Here is a 17,985-nt window from a genome sequence, read left to right on the forward strand (position 1 = left end):
GAGAGATTAAATAGATAGAAACTTCCATTTCATCGGTGGTGTTTGACTTTGAACATATCTGGAAATGGAGCTCAATATAAGTCTGACTCAGTCCACTCTGACTGTGGAAAGGATGTTCTTCGCTCTGGTCGCAGTAACATACCTGCTGTTTGTTCGAAGCAACTGGTCACACTTGGCTCTGTACCGAGGGAATATTACATTGTCTTGGTCCTTTGAGTACTTGCCTGGAAGAACACAGAAGAGATACCTCCTGTAAACCAACATCAACTGTGATTGGCAACATCAATGTAACATTCAGTTCCTCATGCTTAAGATTTTTTATTTAAAGCCAGCAAATCAAACAGAACCACGGGTCTGATCATTATAATTCTCTGTTTTTGAACAGGACAAGGTGAACAGAGCTGAACCTGGTTCCACTCGAGCCCTGAGCTCCTTCCAGTCTTTTTCGGTTTCCCAAATTTTAAAACATTTCAGTTCGATAAAATAAACTCACCAACATTTGCACAGCTCCACAAATGTAATGATTCCACAGTTCAATGTCCAGCTCCCAATGCACTAACCGTTGAAAAACAAATACTGGGCACGATTTGACATAGAGACATTTATCCAGTGCCAGCTACATTTATCATTCACAGGATTATCACATTTGTTTCTACTGTCCTTTATTTCAATGTCTATTCGCAACAAACAGCGTGAAACAGAAGCCAAACAATGAATTCCCATCAGTGTTTAGGGGATTGCAAACCACAAGAATGTCCCAGAGCAGCTCCTTCCCGTTCTGTCTCCCTCAGCAGGCCCACACACAGCCCGAGAAAGGCCTCTCTCTTCCCCCCAGCCCGCTCACTCCAAGTTCCGGGACCAGTTCCTGCTCCGCTCGGCTTCTTACAAACAGCCCCCGGTTCTCCCTGAACTCACCCCCGAATCAATCCCGGTCTCGGAGCCCCCTCTGTGTCCCAGGCTCCCATCCCGATGTGCTGCTGGAAGGAGCCTGCTGTTCCCTCGCTTCCCTGGGCGCTGATCTCTCCATTGCGGTCTGTTTCAAACAAACCTCTTGCACTCACTGAGTAAATGCCCCTCAATGGCAGCGCTGGGGGAGGGCCTCACGCATGCGCTCATCTACTCAGGAACAGTCAGCTTTGGGGAGAAAAGGTTCAGTCCCAGATACAGTTGGGGCGGGAGTGAGCTGGAGGCGGAGCTGGATGATCAAAGTCATTTCCCTGCTCTGTCTGTCACTCAGTTTCCTCTCCGGACCCGCCCCTCACTCTCTGTCAGCTCTTTCTCAGTCAGGTCGGGCTGGGCTGTATAAAAAAGGAAGGGGAGGCAGCTCGGCTCTCATTCGACAGCGATTGGAGTGAAGAAGCGTGATGTCTGGAAGAGGCAAAGGAGGTAAAGGCCTGGGAAAAGGCGGAGCGAAGCGGCACCGCAAAGTGCTCCGTGATAACATCCAGGGCATCACCAAACCAGCCATCCGGCGCCTGGCTCGCCGTGGCGGGGTCAAGCGCATCTCGGGCTTGATCTACGAGGAGACCCGCGGGGTGCTGAAGGTTTTCCTGGAGAATGTGATCAGGGATGCGGTCACCTACACTGAGCACGCCAAGCGCAAGACTGTCACCGCCATGGATGTGGTGTACGCTCTGAAACGCCAGGGCCGCACTCTCTATGGATTCGGCGGCTGAACATAAAGCGACCCTTTTCCAGCGAACCCAAAGGCTCTTTTCAGAGCCACCCAAACCCTCCGATAGAGAGCGGAGACCTGAGGACGGGGAAGGCAGCGCATAGAGGGGGGAGGGGATGGCGTACCGTTGACGGTAATTTTACATATATCTTGATTATAAAATTATTTCAATCCTGAAACTACTAATACCGTGTTCTGTAAGTTGGTTCACTATGAATCGCATGCTGACTTATAATTGTAAGATATAGCAGCATTGCGCCATTTTATCATCCAGTTTGTTCTACAATTCTATCATAGCTGATATTTCTCCCAGTAACCTTCGTTCCTCTGTCTCAGTAATAATATCAATATATACTTTGCTGTCCACGCCATGAATAATAATGTTTTTATTTATTTTGCAATCCAGACATTAATGTTACATACTGTAGTATTTATATTTCCCAGACATCATACTCTGCTCAGTTTTGTTTCTGGGAGCCTACGGATGTCTTAATGGCGCGTTCTTTCCATCTGCCCATTCAGACTGCGATTAGATATTGTCTTCGGGCAAGTAATAACCTGGATGAAATAAAAATGTATTGATAAAATGCGGTTCTGTAATTTTATCGGTGTACCGTGTTAGCTTTTAAGATGTTTCAATCTGCGGGCTTTCGATTGATTCACGGCAGATACAGGTTCGCTTCCTCGTCCAGAGAGAGTAGGAAGCGATGGGGACATTAGTTTTTAACTAACTTCCGATAGAAATGCTAATGACATATTATATCAGGGATTGCGGAATTTATGAAAAAATTTAGTAATAAGTGTGATTTTAACATCAAATTTTGGTATTGTGGTTTTTCCACAAATATCTTACACATCTCCTCAATGACTCTGCGTTAACATGGCTTGTGGTGAGGCGGAGGCAGGAGAGACAGGGAAAAAATAGCGCCAAGAGATCAACGGCTTATTTTCAAATTTAAAATTGCCCGCCATCACGTATAAAAGAGCAGCAAGTTTTACAAAGAATACATGAGCGTTGATTTTTTTTTCAAATACGAAATTAAAGATCAGACAATCTCACTTTACCCCATTCCCGCCTTTATAGTTGAATAATATGCTTCACTGGTGTTCAATCTGCTCTCTCTCTCCAGAGGCAGGGGATAACAGACTGGATAGGAACTGAGCAGAAAATAAAACGCAGAGGGTCAGGGACCGTTCCTTACTGTCTCCTGCAGCGACTAACCCGTTACTGCACTGGGTCAAACCAGCTCTTCCTACTGCACTTAAAGGAAATGTGAATCTAATGTGAGGTCAAACCAGATCGGCGACATTCTAAACTCATAGTTCATTATAACAAAACACAGAGATCACTCAAGCAGTGACCGTTCAATAAAATAATCCTGTCATTCAGAACACTCGTACAATCACATTTTATGACAAATTCTTCCTCTGCTCCCAAAGACAGTGACAGTATCCAATTAAATGGAGCGTGGAATTTATTGATGTCCGGTACAAAGGCGAGGAAAATAATCAATCCGACTGAAAGTTTAGCTCATTTCACAGATGCTGTGAGTGGCTCTTAAAAGAGCCTTTGGCTTGTCAGATTCAAGAATGGTCTCTTCACTTTTTAGCGGCTGCCGCAGAGCCGGATTTCTTGGGCAGCAGCACGGCCTGGATATTAGGCAGCACCCCGCCCTGAGCGATGGTCACCCCTCCCAGCAGCTTGTTGAGCTCCTCGTCGTTGCGCACGGCCAGCTGCAGGTGCCTGGGGATGATGCGGGTCTTCTTGTTGTCCCGGGCCGCGTTGCCGGCCAGCTCCAGGATTTCAGCCGTCAGATACTCCAGCACCGCAGCCAGATAGACCGGCGCTCCGGCACCCACACGCTCAGCATAGTTACCCTTTCTCAGGAGCCTGTGAACACGGCCCACCGGGAACTGAAGGCCAGCCCGGGACGACCGAGATTTCGCCTTGGCGCGACCTTTCCCACTGCCCTTTCCTCTTCCAGACATAGTCACGAACTCACAAGCAATTTCAGAGAAAATACTACACTCCGCCCACATTGTGGCCTCTTATACCTTCGGGAGGAATGGTGGGGCGGCCATTGCTGATTGGTCCCATTGTTCAGCGTCTCCTAATGTTGTTCCAATTCCCAATCAGATATCTGCCTCATTCCCCAATCCGGAGAGGGCACGGGGAGGAGGGCGGAAAGTACCAGCGCATAATCATCAACCGCTTTTTTACAATTTGAAAAGCCCGCCAATTTACAAAGGAATAGGTTTTAGATTGAAAAATGAAATACAAAAAAAAGAGGACGTTTAAAAACACTCGTATGTTAATTTACTTTTATTTATGAATGTATCCTTGACACGATCTGTCTCTCCCTCATTTGCCCACCTCTATCTTTCCATTTCTGATCTTGAGAATGGGCAATTTTCTAACCCTTGTGACGAGCTGAAACAAAACAGGCTATGTCTTTTCACATTTTAGTAGCACCCCGGCACGTTGATAACGCGGCACACAACGTTCTTCCAGCTCAGTGTCAATGGCGAACACGGTGTTTGGTCGATATTTTAAAGTCGCCCTCCCTCGTCGCTCTCGATCAGATTCAGCAAAAACCAAATTTCACATTTTATTCCGGTAGCTGTTTTGGTGTTCTCTCGGTTCACTTTGAAAGCCTCTCCCCGACAACAGAAAATGCTTTGCTTTTTGAATTCTGAAAAATCGGATTAAACCCGCGCTTTGGCAATGTAAAAGAAGGGTAAAATACATCAATCTGTGTGACTGAAAGCTGTGGGCACTTTCGTTTGGTTTGCCAGGGTGAAAACAACTGTTAACATTTCACCAGGGCTTTTAGCAAGTTGAACAAATGAGATGAAAACTGACTCCCTGACTTGTGATCTGCTCTCTCTACAGACAGGGAAGGGACTGTTTATGAACTCTCTCCCCTCACCTCGTCAATTTGCAAAGCACTGATAAAATCAAACGTGACTAAAAACGCCTCGTCAAAAATATCAAATTGCAAAGCAACCATAAAAGTGAATGTAGTACGAAAATTTAAAACATCTCATCATGAATCACATGCAAACTAAAACAAACACCCCTTAAAGAATTGGTTCCGTTGTCTCAGGACAAGTTGTGGGTGGCTCTTAGAAGAGCCTTTGGGTTGTGGATGTGTTTTGTCTCAGTACAATGCGGTCCTTCACTTGGAGCTGGTGTACTTGGTCACCGCCTTTGTACCCTCCGACACGGCGTGCTTGGCCAGCTCCCCGGGCAGCAGCAGCCGCACGGCGGTCTGGATCTCCCGGGAGCTGATGGTGCTGCGCTTGTTGTAATGGGCCAGGCGGGAAGCCTCCCCCGCGATACGCTCGAAAATATCGCTGACGAACGAGTTCATGATGCTCATGGCCTTGGAGGAGATGCCGGTGTCGGGGTGAACCTGCTTCATCACTTTGTAGATGTAGATGGAGTAACTTTCTTTCCTGGACCGCCTCCGCTTCTTACCGCCCTTCGCTGGCGCCTTCTTGATGATTTTCTTCGCGCCCTTCTTGGAGGCTTGCTGTGCTTTCTTCTCATCAGCCATAGCGCCGCTCACTTTCAGACACCGAATAAGGGAAAGCGGGCTCGGAGCTCCCTTTTATAGACTGACGACGTCAGCAATGCTAATGAGGGATGGAGGAAAGCCTGGTTTCTGATTGGGTAGTTTACAAGGAATCATTCCCAAACACTCAGTTTCTGTGATTGGGTAAAGTGGGATCCAATGTGGATCTGTCAGAATCTGCAACGAAATGTGAAGTGGATGGTGATTCTGTTCCTGTCAGTCTGACTGAGGGAGATTTGTTTTGTATCTGTGATACAGAAAGCGACTGTGGTAATGGCTCGGTTTCCTTTTGCTCGTTGTTGTGATGATGTGGGAGTGGAAGGCAAATGCCGGAGGAAACATCACAGAAGCGCTTCACAGGAGGTTCCCAAGCACTGAGGATGTCACTTAGACAGGGGACGAAACGTCTGCAACACAAATTCCCACCTCGGCGAACAGAACCACAACATTTAGAGCATTTCTCAGTCTCATACGAATGCCTGTTAACCAGCAACCGTTAGCATGCTATATATGTCTCACTTGAACTTTGTATCTGTCGAGTCCTTATTTAGACATTTTGCATGAATTCAACACCTGTCCATCGAGGCTGTGGTCCTCTGTGTAATAGTCAATTAGTGTTACTGCAAGACAGGTTTTATTCTGTATCCACCAAACATGATGGAAGCTGTAAAACTTTACACCATTTGCCTGCCACTTGGAAATGTTCCTCCAATCTGTGCCTGGGAGGTAAAGCATTTTTGTTTACTCTATTTCACAGTCCTTACATGTCAATATGTTACTGGACTGTAACTTAAACCTTCTGAAGTGTAATCTGTTGTTTTTTATTCTGTCGGTGTCAGTCATTAACATAAGAATGTGTCTCATTTAGTATCTACAATTTTGAGTGTGACCAAACACCATTTTAGACAGTCTCAGCTAGGACTCCCTCCCCTCCACAGCAAATCCTTACAATCAACTTCTGCGCTTTGACAGTAAGTTTGTATTGATAACTGTAGCATTTGGCAAGAGGCAATATCTTGTACCTTGCGGAATTTGCAATAACAATGTTACTGCTGATGTTACACTGTTCATGTCAGTTTCTCACCAGTGAATAGTTGCATTGTATCCTAACAATTCATTGTTTTGCAACTGACTCCGTATTTCATTCTGTAACTGCCAGTTTGTTGTTTCTAATCTTGTTTTCACTCAGTTTCTGTCAATCACTGGCATGTGAGAGAGCAAATATCTCAACATTTCTAACTTCAGATGAAATGAATGTTTTTTTTACTCCATCCCTGTTATGTCACAGTGACTTGTAATTGAATCTGTCAGTATGCGATCTGTGAGCACACAGTAAGTTAGAGATAAAGTGAAAGGTGAATTTTGCCCCCTATTTCTGTCATGCAATTGCACGTTATATGCTCCAGTTATTAATTTATTTCAGGATTTTGTCAGTTTAAATGTCTCAAAGCAGAAGACAAAAAGAAAAATTCTGTGACATTTTTATCTGCCTGTGTGTACTCAGTGCTGAGAATATGAGTGCTAGATTAGATTAGATTACTTACAGTGTGGAAACAGGCCCTTCGGCCCAACAAGTCCACACCGACCCGCCGAAGCGCAACCCACCCATACCCCTACATTTACCCCTTATTACCTAAGGCTACGGGCAATTTAGCATGGCCAATTCACTTTGGACTGTGGGAGGAAACCGGAGCACCCGGAGGAAACCCACGCAGACACGGGGAGAATGTGCAAACTCCATACAGTCAGTCGCCTGAGGCGGGAATTGAACCTGGGTCTCTGGCACTGTGAGGCAGCAGTGCTAACCACTGTGCCACTGTGCCGCCCACTGAGTACTATCAAAATGTACCTGTCAGTTTTATTTTAATGAATATGAGAACATTGTTGTAAATCTATACCTGTCGGTTTCGGCAGTGTGAATGTTTGAGTGCAGTTTTCATTCTGAACCTGAGTTTCAACTACATGAATGAAAAAGTGCATTTGAAAGTATTGGTACCTTTCAGCGTGTGCTCTGTGAATAAATGAGCATACTTACAATATTAGTCTCTGTTTAACATGACACTTGCCACAAACTGCAGGAGCTCTTTTTACTTCAAATCTCTGTTGCTCAACATGCAAAAGATTTTATCATTCGCCATCCATGTCAGGGTAGAATGGTGGCACACTGGTGCCAGGGACTCAGTTTCAATTCCAGCCTTGGCTCATTGTGCAAACTGCACAGAGACATGTTCCCCATGTCTGCATTGGTTTTGTCCAACAAACCTCTTTACTAGTTTAAAACCAGCAACGCACAAAAGATTTATCCCATGCAGTAATCTGTGAAAGTTCAATAGGCCAAGAACTAGTTAAAGATTAACAGCTTTATTTATTAAAGTATAACAGAGAGTGATTAAATAACAACTATTTACAACTCCTTCCTCGAACCTATCTTCTATAATACTCGTCCAATAGAACTCCTGATTAAGATTTACAAAACAAAACTTCATACCTCAAAACCAGGAGCTTTCAGTTCTTTTCTGTATTCCTGTCTTTTGTTCATCTTGGGGATTGTGCTTCACAGGTCACAGATCAATAAAGGTACCTTTAAGAGAGCTATTTTTCAGGCAGTCTTTTTACATGCTGGTGGCTTGGCAATTCTCCCAACTGTTCATTTTTTCCCGGTCTTGTACCTCCAGAGCATTGGACTGTATTATTGGCTTATAAGATTGTCAATATACTCAATTCAAACTGGATTGGAATTTGGTATTTTCGGGATATAATTTAAACTGATTGGTTGAATTCAATTTTGTTTATGTCTCCAGTCAAGCAGCTACTTGAGTTGTTTGACCAAATGTTACTCTTTTTTGACCAAATGTAACACACACTCGGTGCTGTCCAATTCAACTGGCTTAAAGGTAGTCTTTGTAACAGTTTCCTCTGGGTATTCCACTATCCTTCCACAGTCCAAACAAGCAGGTTAGCTGGATTAGCCATGGTAAATTGCCCTGTAATATTCAGCAATGTTCAGACTATGTGGGTTAACTATGTTAAAGATGTGGTTATGGGAGTAGGGGTCTATATCTGGGTGGGATGTGCTTTGGTAAATTGTTGCAGGCCTGTGGGCTGAATGACCTCTACCTGGACTGGAGGACCTCTGTACTGAAAATTAAAGTGACACTCTTTATACCATTGTCAATCTCTGGCACTCTAAAGCAGGTTGGATAATTTCCACAACTTTTATTCAAAGGTATTGTTTATGATTGTAAGTTATTTTCTGAATTGGTCAGTCTCTGGTCTGAATGTGTACTTTGAATTTATTGTTCACACATTTATAACAAGAACAGTATGAGAGTTTCTTCATTCTGTGCCTAATAATCTCTGATTATCTGTCTGAATGTGTACCTTTTCATGTAAATGTTTGATTTTCCTTTGGACTACTTGAAAACAAAGTATTTATTCAGTCATTTTGTCTGAGATTTGTTCTACTTTCTTTTTGTGGAAACAAATTAACTTGCAATATTTGTTTCAATCTGATGCTTAGCTGCTATTTAATTCCTCCAGTCTGGATAAAAAGAATTGATACATGAATTACATGCAGTCAGAGAGCCAGACAGCAAGTTTAAGCCATGGAGAGATAATTGGATGAATAATTAGTTGGAATTTTTAATTATTTCTTTCACTACTTAAGTGGAATAAATTGTGATTTATTTTCTAATTTTCTAATAAACAAGTAGAATTTACTTTTCAACTAAGGTGATACCACGCATTTAAAAGCTATAGGAAGTTCACTTGTAAACTGGGACTGACATCCTTCACTCTCACACTGTCCTGGATAACTTGTTTAATGAAATGCTAGTTCTCCCAACTGTGACATCTTTGAGGTCATGACTTTTCTATTTTTGCCTATAGACCTACTAACCTGACAGTATCTCTGTACGTTGCAAGTTATTCTGTACCCGCTGTGTATTGGCACCATCTCACTCCTTGTTATGTCCAGAAATTATCAGTTTCCTTCAAGTCCTTCATTACACAAATAAGGACAATAACTGGTGCAATCTGCAACTGTTTGTTCTCCTGTGAGTACAGAACTAATCTTGTTTCTTCCATTCACTTGTACGGTTTGTGTACTCAGAAAGTACTTTCTACCTGTCAGTCTGTGCTATTCAATGGCACTTTGGATATGGTTCATTGTCCATCAAAACCCTGCTCAAATGTGACAGACAGTCAACAGATTAGAGCCATGTTGTCCAGTGAAAAACTTGGAAACTAAAATTTAATGCTGACTACTCGGACTGTTGTGTACACACACTGATTTTATGTATAAAACACATTTTTGAATGGAATAATTGTTATGATCCAGGAAGGATTGCATCAATCCTCCTGTGTTGTGTTACTGAGCAGTTTAAATGTTTGCTGTAAAGGAGAGAGTTTTCAGTTCATGTTTCCTGAAGTGAATGGGAAAGACCTTATTTTCTTTGACTGTTTGTGTCTGTAAGATTCACAGGCAAGTGAAACCAGAACACATGGTCACAGAAAGGTTCTGTGCTGTTCTTCAGAGTCAAGGAGGTAAAAGCAATGGACCTTTGCAACTCCAATAGTGCAGAGTCTAACTGATATCAAGGTGTGGCCTTCAGACTTTCATACAGTTATATAGCACAGAAATCAATCCTTTGGTCTGAGTTGTTAGTGCTGAGCAGAGATCCTAAGTTAAAAATCTAAACACCAGATCATTCTCTGACAGGTTTACATGGATGCACTAGTTTTCAGAGCAATAAAGGAGCAGTGCATTGAAAGCTAGTGCTTCCAAATAAACCTGCTGTACGAGAAACTGGTCTTGTGTGATTCTTAACTTTGTCCACCCCAGTCCAACACTGGCACCTCCATATCATGGCTAGTCCCACATGCCAGCATTTGGCACATAACCCTCTAAACTGGTCCTATTCTTGTATATATCCAGGTCCCTATAAAAGTTTGTAATTGTACCCATCACCTCCACTTTCTCTGGTAGCTCATTCCATACAAGCACCACCCTCTGTGTGAAAATTAAGCCTTCTGGTCCTTTTTAAATCTTTTTTCCACAATTTAAACCTGTGCCCTCTATTTTTGCACGCACTCACATTTGGAAAAAGACCTTGTCTATCACCCTATCATGCCCCTCATGTATTTTTTCAACCAATACAAAGGCCACACCTCATTCTTCGACAGTCCAGGGAACAAAGCAACAACCTATTCAACCTCTCCCTATAACTCAAAGGACTGAGAAGTGGAAGGGTGAGTTTAATTAAGATAAATGCAAGGTGCCGCATTTTGGGAAAGCAAATCTTAGCAGGACTTATACACTTAATGGTAAGATTGTAGGGAGTGTTGCTGAACAAAGAGACTTTGGAGTGCAGGTTCATAGCTCCTTAAAAGTGGATTTGCAGGTAGATAGGATAGTGAAGAAGGCATTTGGTATGCTTTCTTTTATTGGTCAGAGTACTGAGTACAGGAGTTGGGAGGTCATGTTGTGGCTGTACAGGACATTGGTTAGGCTACTGTTGGAATATTGTGTGCAATTCTGGTCTCTGCAGTCTGATGTTGTGAAACTTGAAAGGGTTCAGAAAAGATTTACAAGGATGTTGCAAGGGTTGGAGGATTTGAGCTACAGGGAGAGGCTGAACAAGCTGAGGCTGTTTTCCCTGGAGCGTCGGAGGCTGAGGGGTGACTTTACAGAGGTTTACAAAATTATGAGGGGCATGGATAGGGTAAATAGGCAAAGTCTTTTCCCTGGGGTTGGGGAGTCCAGAACTAGAGGGCATCGGTTTAGGGTGAGAGGGAAAAGATATAAGAGAGACCTCAGGGGCAACCTGAGTAGGCTGTATGCCTTAGTTTCTGCCTGCCATTCTGTTTCACATCCTGCTGTTTAATTCTACTTTCCGCTTCTCAGCCTTTGACAAGGCCAAAGTCCCATATAAAAGACCAGTCCAAGCTTGGGTCTTGGAGTCTTAAGTGCACTGGAGCTGAAATGAGCTTGCAGACAGGATGCAAACTATAATGGTGGAGGGTTGTGTTTGTGATTGGAAGCCTGTGACCAGCAGTGAACCACAGGGATCAGTGCTGGGACCCTTGCTGCTTGTTAAGTACATATTAACAATTGGATGTGAATATAGAAAATATAATTATTAAGCCTGCTGATGAAGTTTTCATGTGGAAGTGTTAAATATTTTAGTGCAGTCTTGGTGTGCAAAGGACCTGTTCCTGTGCTGTATTGTTCTTTGCTCTATGACATGAAGGTTGGTGGCGTTATTGACAGTGAGGGGGATGGTCTCAGGCTACAGTATGAGTACATTGGGCAGAGCAATGGCAGATGGAATTTAATCCTGATAAATGTGAGGTAATGCATTTTGGGAGTTCTAATAAGGGAAAGAATTACACAATGAAGGATTGGTCCCGAGGGAGTACTGAGGACAAAAGGGACCTTGGTGTACAAGTCTATAGATCCCAGAAGGTGTCAGCACAGGCAGACAGGCTGAAGGTGGCATACAGAATGCTTTCCGGAGCTGTCGAATATAAGAGCAAGGAAGTCTTATTCCACCTTTATAAAACAGATCAAATACTGTGTGCAGTTCTGTTTGCCACACAATTAGAAGGATGGGATTGGCTGGAGAGGATGCAATGGGTTGGAAAGTCTCTGTCAAAAGGGGAGACCATATGAGCTGGGTTTGCTTTCCTTGGAGCAGAGGAGGTTGAGGGAGGATCTGACTGAAATATACAAAATTTATTACTGACACTCTCAGATTAACAGAGCAGAAACTGACAGGGATAGACTGCTCAATAAACTCACACATTCACATTGTAGAGACTGACAAACATGTATTTATAACTGTATTTTAACATTTACGAGTAGAGATGGATAACTTCATTCAAATATTCATACAGGAAATATTGACAGGTCCAAATTGATAGCTATATTTATATATCCATGAAACAGAGACTGGCAGGAACAAATTGAAAAATACATTCAGATTTCAGAAATAGGCAGTGCTCTCAGCTGCAGGGTTATGGGCTGTTAGCAGGAAGATGGGATTCAATGGCCATTTGGTGTCTTTGGTTTGGAATGGACAAGATAGGCCAAATGGCCCACTTATGTGCAATGTCATTTCAATGAATCTATAGTTCTCTATCAATCTGTCGCTGTGAGTCACTGCTAGTTGAATACATAAGTAATTTAAGCAAGGCTTAGAAGGACAGAATGTGAGAGTGTGGTTGTTATTCACAAAGTAGGAATTGACATGCATAGTTCAATAACTAAACTCATATTCACAGACCCACTTGCATTGGATAGTCCCATTCATGGAGCTGTACAGTTATTGGTTAGTTTCTGGACCTCAGTCAATTGGTATTGAATTAACAAAAAGAAACATCACCAGACATGGAGAAAGAGTAGAATCAGACATGTTGTTCTGTTTGAATTCCTGGCTTTAAATACAATATCCTCATGATTATTAACAGAATGTTGCGTTGATCTGTTTCCACACTGTAAGTAATCTAAAAAAATCTAAAAATCTAAACTGAGATACTCACAAAACAGAAGCTGACAGGTACATGTTGATAACCACATTGACATATTCCCAACAGAGAAATGGACAAGGTAATACTGATAAAAGCACTTCCACATTCACATAGCAGAGACTGATATTGGGAGACTGAAAATTATACAGACAAATTCAATGAGCAGAAAGGAACGGGTACAGATTGATAAAGCCAGTCAAACAGTCTCATAGCAAAGATTGATAGGCACTGCAATGGTAAATACCTTTACACATTCTCACATCAGAGCCATTCTGGGATTGTGATAATTATACTAATGTAATCACTGTGGAAGAATGGACAGATACAGACTGATGACTACAATCACACATTCAGATGGCAGAAACTGACAGGGACAGATTGTGAGAGAGTAATAATCATTCACCTCCCGAAAGCTCACATGGGCAGATCAAAAACCGCACTCCCGTTTTACATAGCCAATAACGAGAGCTAAACTCACCCTTAACCAACCTGAAATTCTGAACAACACTATCTCATAGTGTAAGCAGGGAATCACAGTGATAAAACAAATAACACAAGATTGTCACAATTAAAATTTGCACAAGTATCATGTTCAAAATAATCCTAAAATAACTGTGACCAGTTCAAATGACTTGTGACCAAATAAAGTTCAGAGAAAATCCACATAGCAAAGTTCATAATGAAAAAAAGTTCTGCTAGAAACTGAAATGCACCAAATAATATGTATTCTAATGTAGTGCAAAGTAAGATTTCAGGAACTGAAATATTGGCAGGAGGCTGCTGACACTGATTGAGGAGCCGAACAGTCAGGGAGTAAAATTCATGTTATCAGCAGAAAGCAAAAGTCACAGGTCACAGTGCATCAGTTCCCTTTAGTCATTGAAGTAATCAGAGTAGAACTGACAATGATACACACACTGGCAGCTATTCTGAGTAATGTATGAATACTTTGGCTGATACTCATTGGAGATTTGAAGAAGAACAGGGGGAAAAGATAACTGAAGGGAGTTTGCAGAATAGATGATGGTAGAATGTCCTTCACCTTCAGAGAGTGTAGAACAAGAAACACAAGCAAAAGAGAACATTCTTAAACTCCCATTTTCCTCCATCACGATGCAATTGTCAAGTAGTTCCATCGTTTCCAGGAGTAAAACACACTCCCTGTCGGATTGCAGTGCATTTTCTCACTTGACAACAAATATGATGCCATTTTAAAATGGAAGAGAAAAGAAAACCATTATCAAAAGATGCAGAATACATTACAATTAGAATCTCACACTTTAGAATGAGCTCGGAATTTGATCCCTTCATAAACTTTCGGTTTGTGTTTCCGATGGTATTGCAGATCCTGACAGATCCACATTGAGTCCCAAACTAACCAATCAGAGTGATGTTACCATGCCTACAAAGTAGCCAATCAGGAGGCAGGCTTTCCCCATTCCTCCTTAGCATTGATGACATGGTCAGTCTGCAAAGAGCGAGCTCCGAGCCCGCTTTCCCTTATTCTGTGTCTGAGAGTGAGCGGCGCTATGGCTGATGAAAAGAAGGGTCAAGTGGTGACGAAGGCGCCAGCGAAGGTCGGTAAGAAGAGGAGTAGGAGCTGAAAATGTGTTGCTGGAAAAGCGCAGCAGGTCAGGCAGCATCCAGGGAACAGGAGAATCGACGTTTCGGGCATAAGCCCCTCTTCAGGAATGAGGAAAGTTTGTCCAGCAGGCAAAGATAAAAGGTAGGGAGGAGGGACTTGGGGGAGGCGAGCCGCAGTAGTCATTGGCGACTTGAAAGTTCAAGGGACAGATAGGAGGTTCTATGGGGACGAGAGAGACTCAACGGGTGCCAGGGTCCGTGATGTCTCTGATCGTGTTTTGGGATCCTTTGGGGGGAGGGTACCTATCACATTTCCGACGCCCCTCCCCCAAGTCGCTCCTCCCTACCTTTTATCTTAGCCTGCTGGACAAACTTTCCTCATTCCTGAAGAAGGGCTTATGCCCGAAACGTCGATTCTCCTGTTCCCTGGATGCTGCCTGACCTGCTGCGCTTTTCCAGCAACACATTTTCAGCTCTGATCTCCAGTATCTGCAGACCTCACTTTCTCCTCCAAGAAGAGGAGGCGGTCCAGGAAAGAAAGTTACTCCATTCACATCTACAAAGTGATGAAGCAGGTTCACCCCGACACTGGCATCTCCTCCAAGGCCATGAGCATCATGAACTCGTTCGTCAATGATACTTTCGAGCGCATCGCGGGGGAGGCTTCCCGCCTGTCCCATTACAACAAGCGCAGCACCATCAGCTCCCAGGAGATCCAGACCGCCGTGCGGCTGCTGCTGCCCGGGGAGCTGGCCAAGCACGCCGTGTTGGAGGGCACAAAGGCGGTGACCAAGTACACCAGCTCCAAGTGAAGGACCGTATTGTACTGAGACACACACATCCACAACCCAAAGACTTAGAGATAGTCATTCCCCAGATAAAAGAAAAAGATAGGTGACTGTTAGGGGACAGAAAGGAAACCGGCAGGCAGTGCAGTGATCCCTTGTCGTCATTCCCCTCAACAATAAGTATGCTGTTTTGGATACTGTTGGGGGCATGACTTACCAGTGGAATGCAGTGGGGCACATCCTGCTCAGAAGGGAAGGGGGAAAGCGAGCAGAGCAGTAGTCATTGTCGACTTGAAAGTTCAAGGGACAGATAGGAGGTTCTATGGGGACGAGAGAGACTCAATGGGTGCCAGGGTCCGTGATGTCTCTGATCGTGTTTTGGGATCCTTTGGGGGGAGGGTGAGCAACCCTGAGTCGTGGTCCACATTGGCACCAACGACATAGGTTAGAAGAGAGAATGGGACTTGAGGCAGAAATTCAGGGAGCTCGGATGGAAGCTTAGAGCTTGGACAAACAATTGTTTTCTCTTGTGCCACGTGAGGTAGTATGGGCTGAGGTTTTCTCTGCTGCCCGTGCCACGTGCTGGTGAGGTGGGGAATAGGGAGAGAAAGGAGTTGAACACGTAGCTACAGGGATGGTGCAGGAGGGAGGGTTTCGGGTGTTTGGATAATTGGAGCTCTTTTTGGGGTAGGTGGGACCTCTGCAAGCAGGATGATCATCATCTAAACCAGAGGGATTAATATCCGGGGTGGGAAATTCACTAAAGCTATTAAGGTGGATTTAAACTAATACAGCAGGGGAATGGGAACCAAAATTGTAGGACAGGTACAGAAGAGGATGAGAGTAGGGAGTTCCAAAATCCAGTATCTAACACTAGCAAGCAAGAACCTGGTTTGAAGTGTGTGTACTTCAACGTGAGGAGCATCCGAAATAAAGTGGGTGAACTGGCAGCGTGGGTTGGTACCTGGGTTGTGGCCATTATGGAGATATGGATAGAGCATTGACAGGAATGGCTGTTGCAGGTTCTGGGATTCAGATGTTTCAGTAAGAACAGAGAAAATGGTAAAAGGGGGGAGGTGTGGTATTGTGATCAGGGACAATATTACAGTTATATAAAAATGTTTGGGGACTTGTTAACTGAGGTAGTATGGGCTGAGGTTAGAAACAGGAAAGGAGAAGTTACCATAGTCTATAGTCCTCCGAATAGTCCCAGAGATGTAGAGGAAAAGATAGCAAAGATGATTCTTGATAGGAGTGAGAGAGGCAGGGTAGTTGTCTTGGGGGACTTCAACTATCTAAATATTGACTGGGATCATTACAGTGCGAGTACTATAGATGGGTCAGTTTTTGTCCAGTGTGTGCAGGAGGGCTTCCTGACACAGCATGTAGACAGTCCTACAAGGGCCGAAGCCACTTTAGATTTAGTACAGGGTAACGAGCCTGGTCAGGTGTTAGATTTGGAAGTAGGTGAGCACTTTGGAGACAGCGATCACAATTCTGTCAGATTTACTTTAGCGATGGAAAGGGATAGGTGTACTCCACCGAGCAAGAGTTACAGCTGGGGGAAGGGAAATTACAATGCAATTAGGAAAGATTTAAAAAGCATAGAATGGGGAAGGAAACTGCAGGGGATGAGCACATTAAACATGTGGAGCTTAATCAAGGAAAAGCTCCTGTGTATCCTAGATAAGTATGTACCTGTCAGGCAGGGAAGAAGATATAGAATGCGTGAGCCGTGGTTTACTAGGGAAGTGGAATCCTAGTCAAGAAGAAGGCTTATGTTAGGACAAAATGTGAAAACTCAGGGCGTTTAAGGGTTACAAGGAAGTCAGGAAAGACTTAAAAAGAGAGCTCAGAAGAGCCAGGAGGAGACATGAGAAGTTGTTGGCGGATAGGATGAGGGTTCACCCGAAGGCTTTCCATAGGTATGTCAGGAATAAAAGAATGATGAGAGTTAAGTTTGGACCAATCAAGGATAATAGTGGGAAGTTGTGTGTAGAGTCAGAGGAGATAGGGGAAACACTAAATAAATATTTTTTGACAGTGTTCACTATAGAAAATGTTGGCAAGGAAGATACAGAGATACTTTCATCTAGACTAGAAGAGATTGAGGTTCACAACGAAGAGGTATTAGAAATACTGCAGAGTGTGAAAATAGACAAGTCCCCTGGGCTGGATGGGATCTATCCTAGCAACCTCTGGGAAGCAAGGGAAGAGATTGCCGAACCTTTGGCATTGATCTACAAATCATCATTGTCTACAGGAATAGTGCCTGAGGACTGGAGGATAGCAAATGTGGTTCCCTTGTTCAAAAAGGGTAGTAGAGACAACCCTGGTAATTACACACCAGTGAGTCTCACTTCAGTTGTTGGTAAAGTGTTGGAAAAGGTTATAAGAGATAGGATTTATAACCATCTAGAAAAGAATAATCTGATCAGGGACAGTCAGCACAGTTTTGTGAAGGGTAGGTCGTGCCTAACGAATCTTATTGACTTTTTTGACAAAGTGACTAAACAGGTAGTTGAGAGTAAACCAGTTTTTGTGGTGTATATGGATTTCAGCAAGGCATTCGATAAGATTCCCCACAGTAGGCTATTATACAAAATGTGGAGGAGTGGGATTGTGGGAGACATAGCAGTTTGGATCAGTAATTGGCTTGCTGAAAGAAAACAGAGGGTTGTAGTTGATGGAACATGTTCATCTTGGCATCCAGTTACTAGCGGCGTACGGGAAGGGTCGGTGTTGGGTCCACTGCTGTTTGTCATTTTTATAAATGACCTGGATGAGGGCTTAGAAGGGTGGGTTTGCGGATGACACTAAGGTCGGTGGA

General features: G+C 43.6%; 3 protein-coding genes and 1 pseudogene across 4 annotated transcripts in view; 1 reads left to right on the top strand and 3 right to left on the bottom strand.

The window, feature by feature from the left end:
- LOC148135420 (uncharacterized) overlaps positions 1-17,985 on the bottom strand; it is a 560,459-nt pseudogene that overhangs the window by 217,272 nt on the left and 325,202 nt on the right. The gene's annotated exons all lie outside the window — the stretch shown is intronic.
- LOC122547746 (histone H4) lies at positions 1,357-1,676 on the top strand. Its single transcript, XM_087984936.1, has one exon. It carries the CDS (start codon positions 1,365-1,367, stop codon positions 1,674-1,676), a length of 312 nt encoding a protein of 103 aa, XP_087841062.1. The 5' UTR covers positions 1,357-1,364.
- Positions 3,088-3,679, bottom strand: LOC122544555 (histone H2AX-like). The gene has a single exon (XM_087984481.1). It carries the CDS (start codon positions 3,662-3,664, stop codon positions 3,275-3,277), a length of 390 nt encoding a protein of 129 aa, XP_087840607.1. The 5' UTR covers positions 3,665-3,679; the 3' UTR covers positions 3,088-3,274.
- Positions 4,032-5,271, bottom strand: LOC122544587 (histone H2B type 1-O-like). The gene has a single exon (XM_043683906.2). The coding sequence runs from the start codon at positions 5,233-5,235 to the stop codon at positions 4,855-4,857; it is 381 nt and encodes a 126-aa protein (XP_043539841.2). The 5' UTR covers positions 5,236-5,271; the 3' UTR covers positions 4,032-4,854.

This window comes from Chiloscyllium plagiosum, unplaced genomic scaffold (genome assembly GCF_037043375.1).
Source record: "Chiloscyllium plagiosum isolate Xiang-an unplaced genomic scaffold, Cpla_swu_hap1 HiC_scaffold_49, whole genome shotgun sequence".
Classification (NCBI taxonomy): Eukaryota; Metazoa; Chordata; class Chondrichthyes; order Orectolobiformes; family Hemiscylliidae; genus Chiloscyllium; species Chiloscyllium plagiosum.

Excerpts from the sequence above, each read along its gene's own strand:
- LOC122547746 (XM_087984936.1), top strand. The coding sequence starts at position 1,365 with ATGTCTGGAAGAGGCAAAGGAGGTAAAGGCCTGGGAAAAGGCGGAGCG.
- LOC122544555 (XM_087984481.1), bottom strand. The coding sequence starts at position 3,664 with ATGTCTGGAAGAGGAAAGGGCAGTGGGAAAGGTCGCGCCAAGGCGAAA.
- LOC122544587 (XM_043683906.2), bottom strand. The coding sequence starts at position 5,235 with ATGGCTGATGAGAAGAAAGCACAGCAAGCCTCCAAGAAGGGCGCGAAG.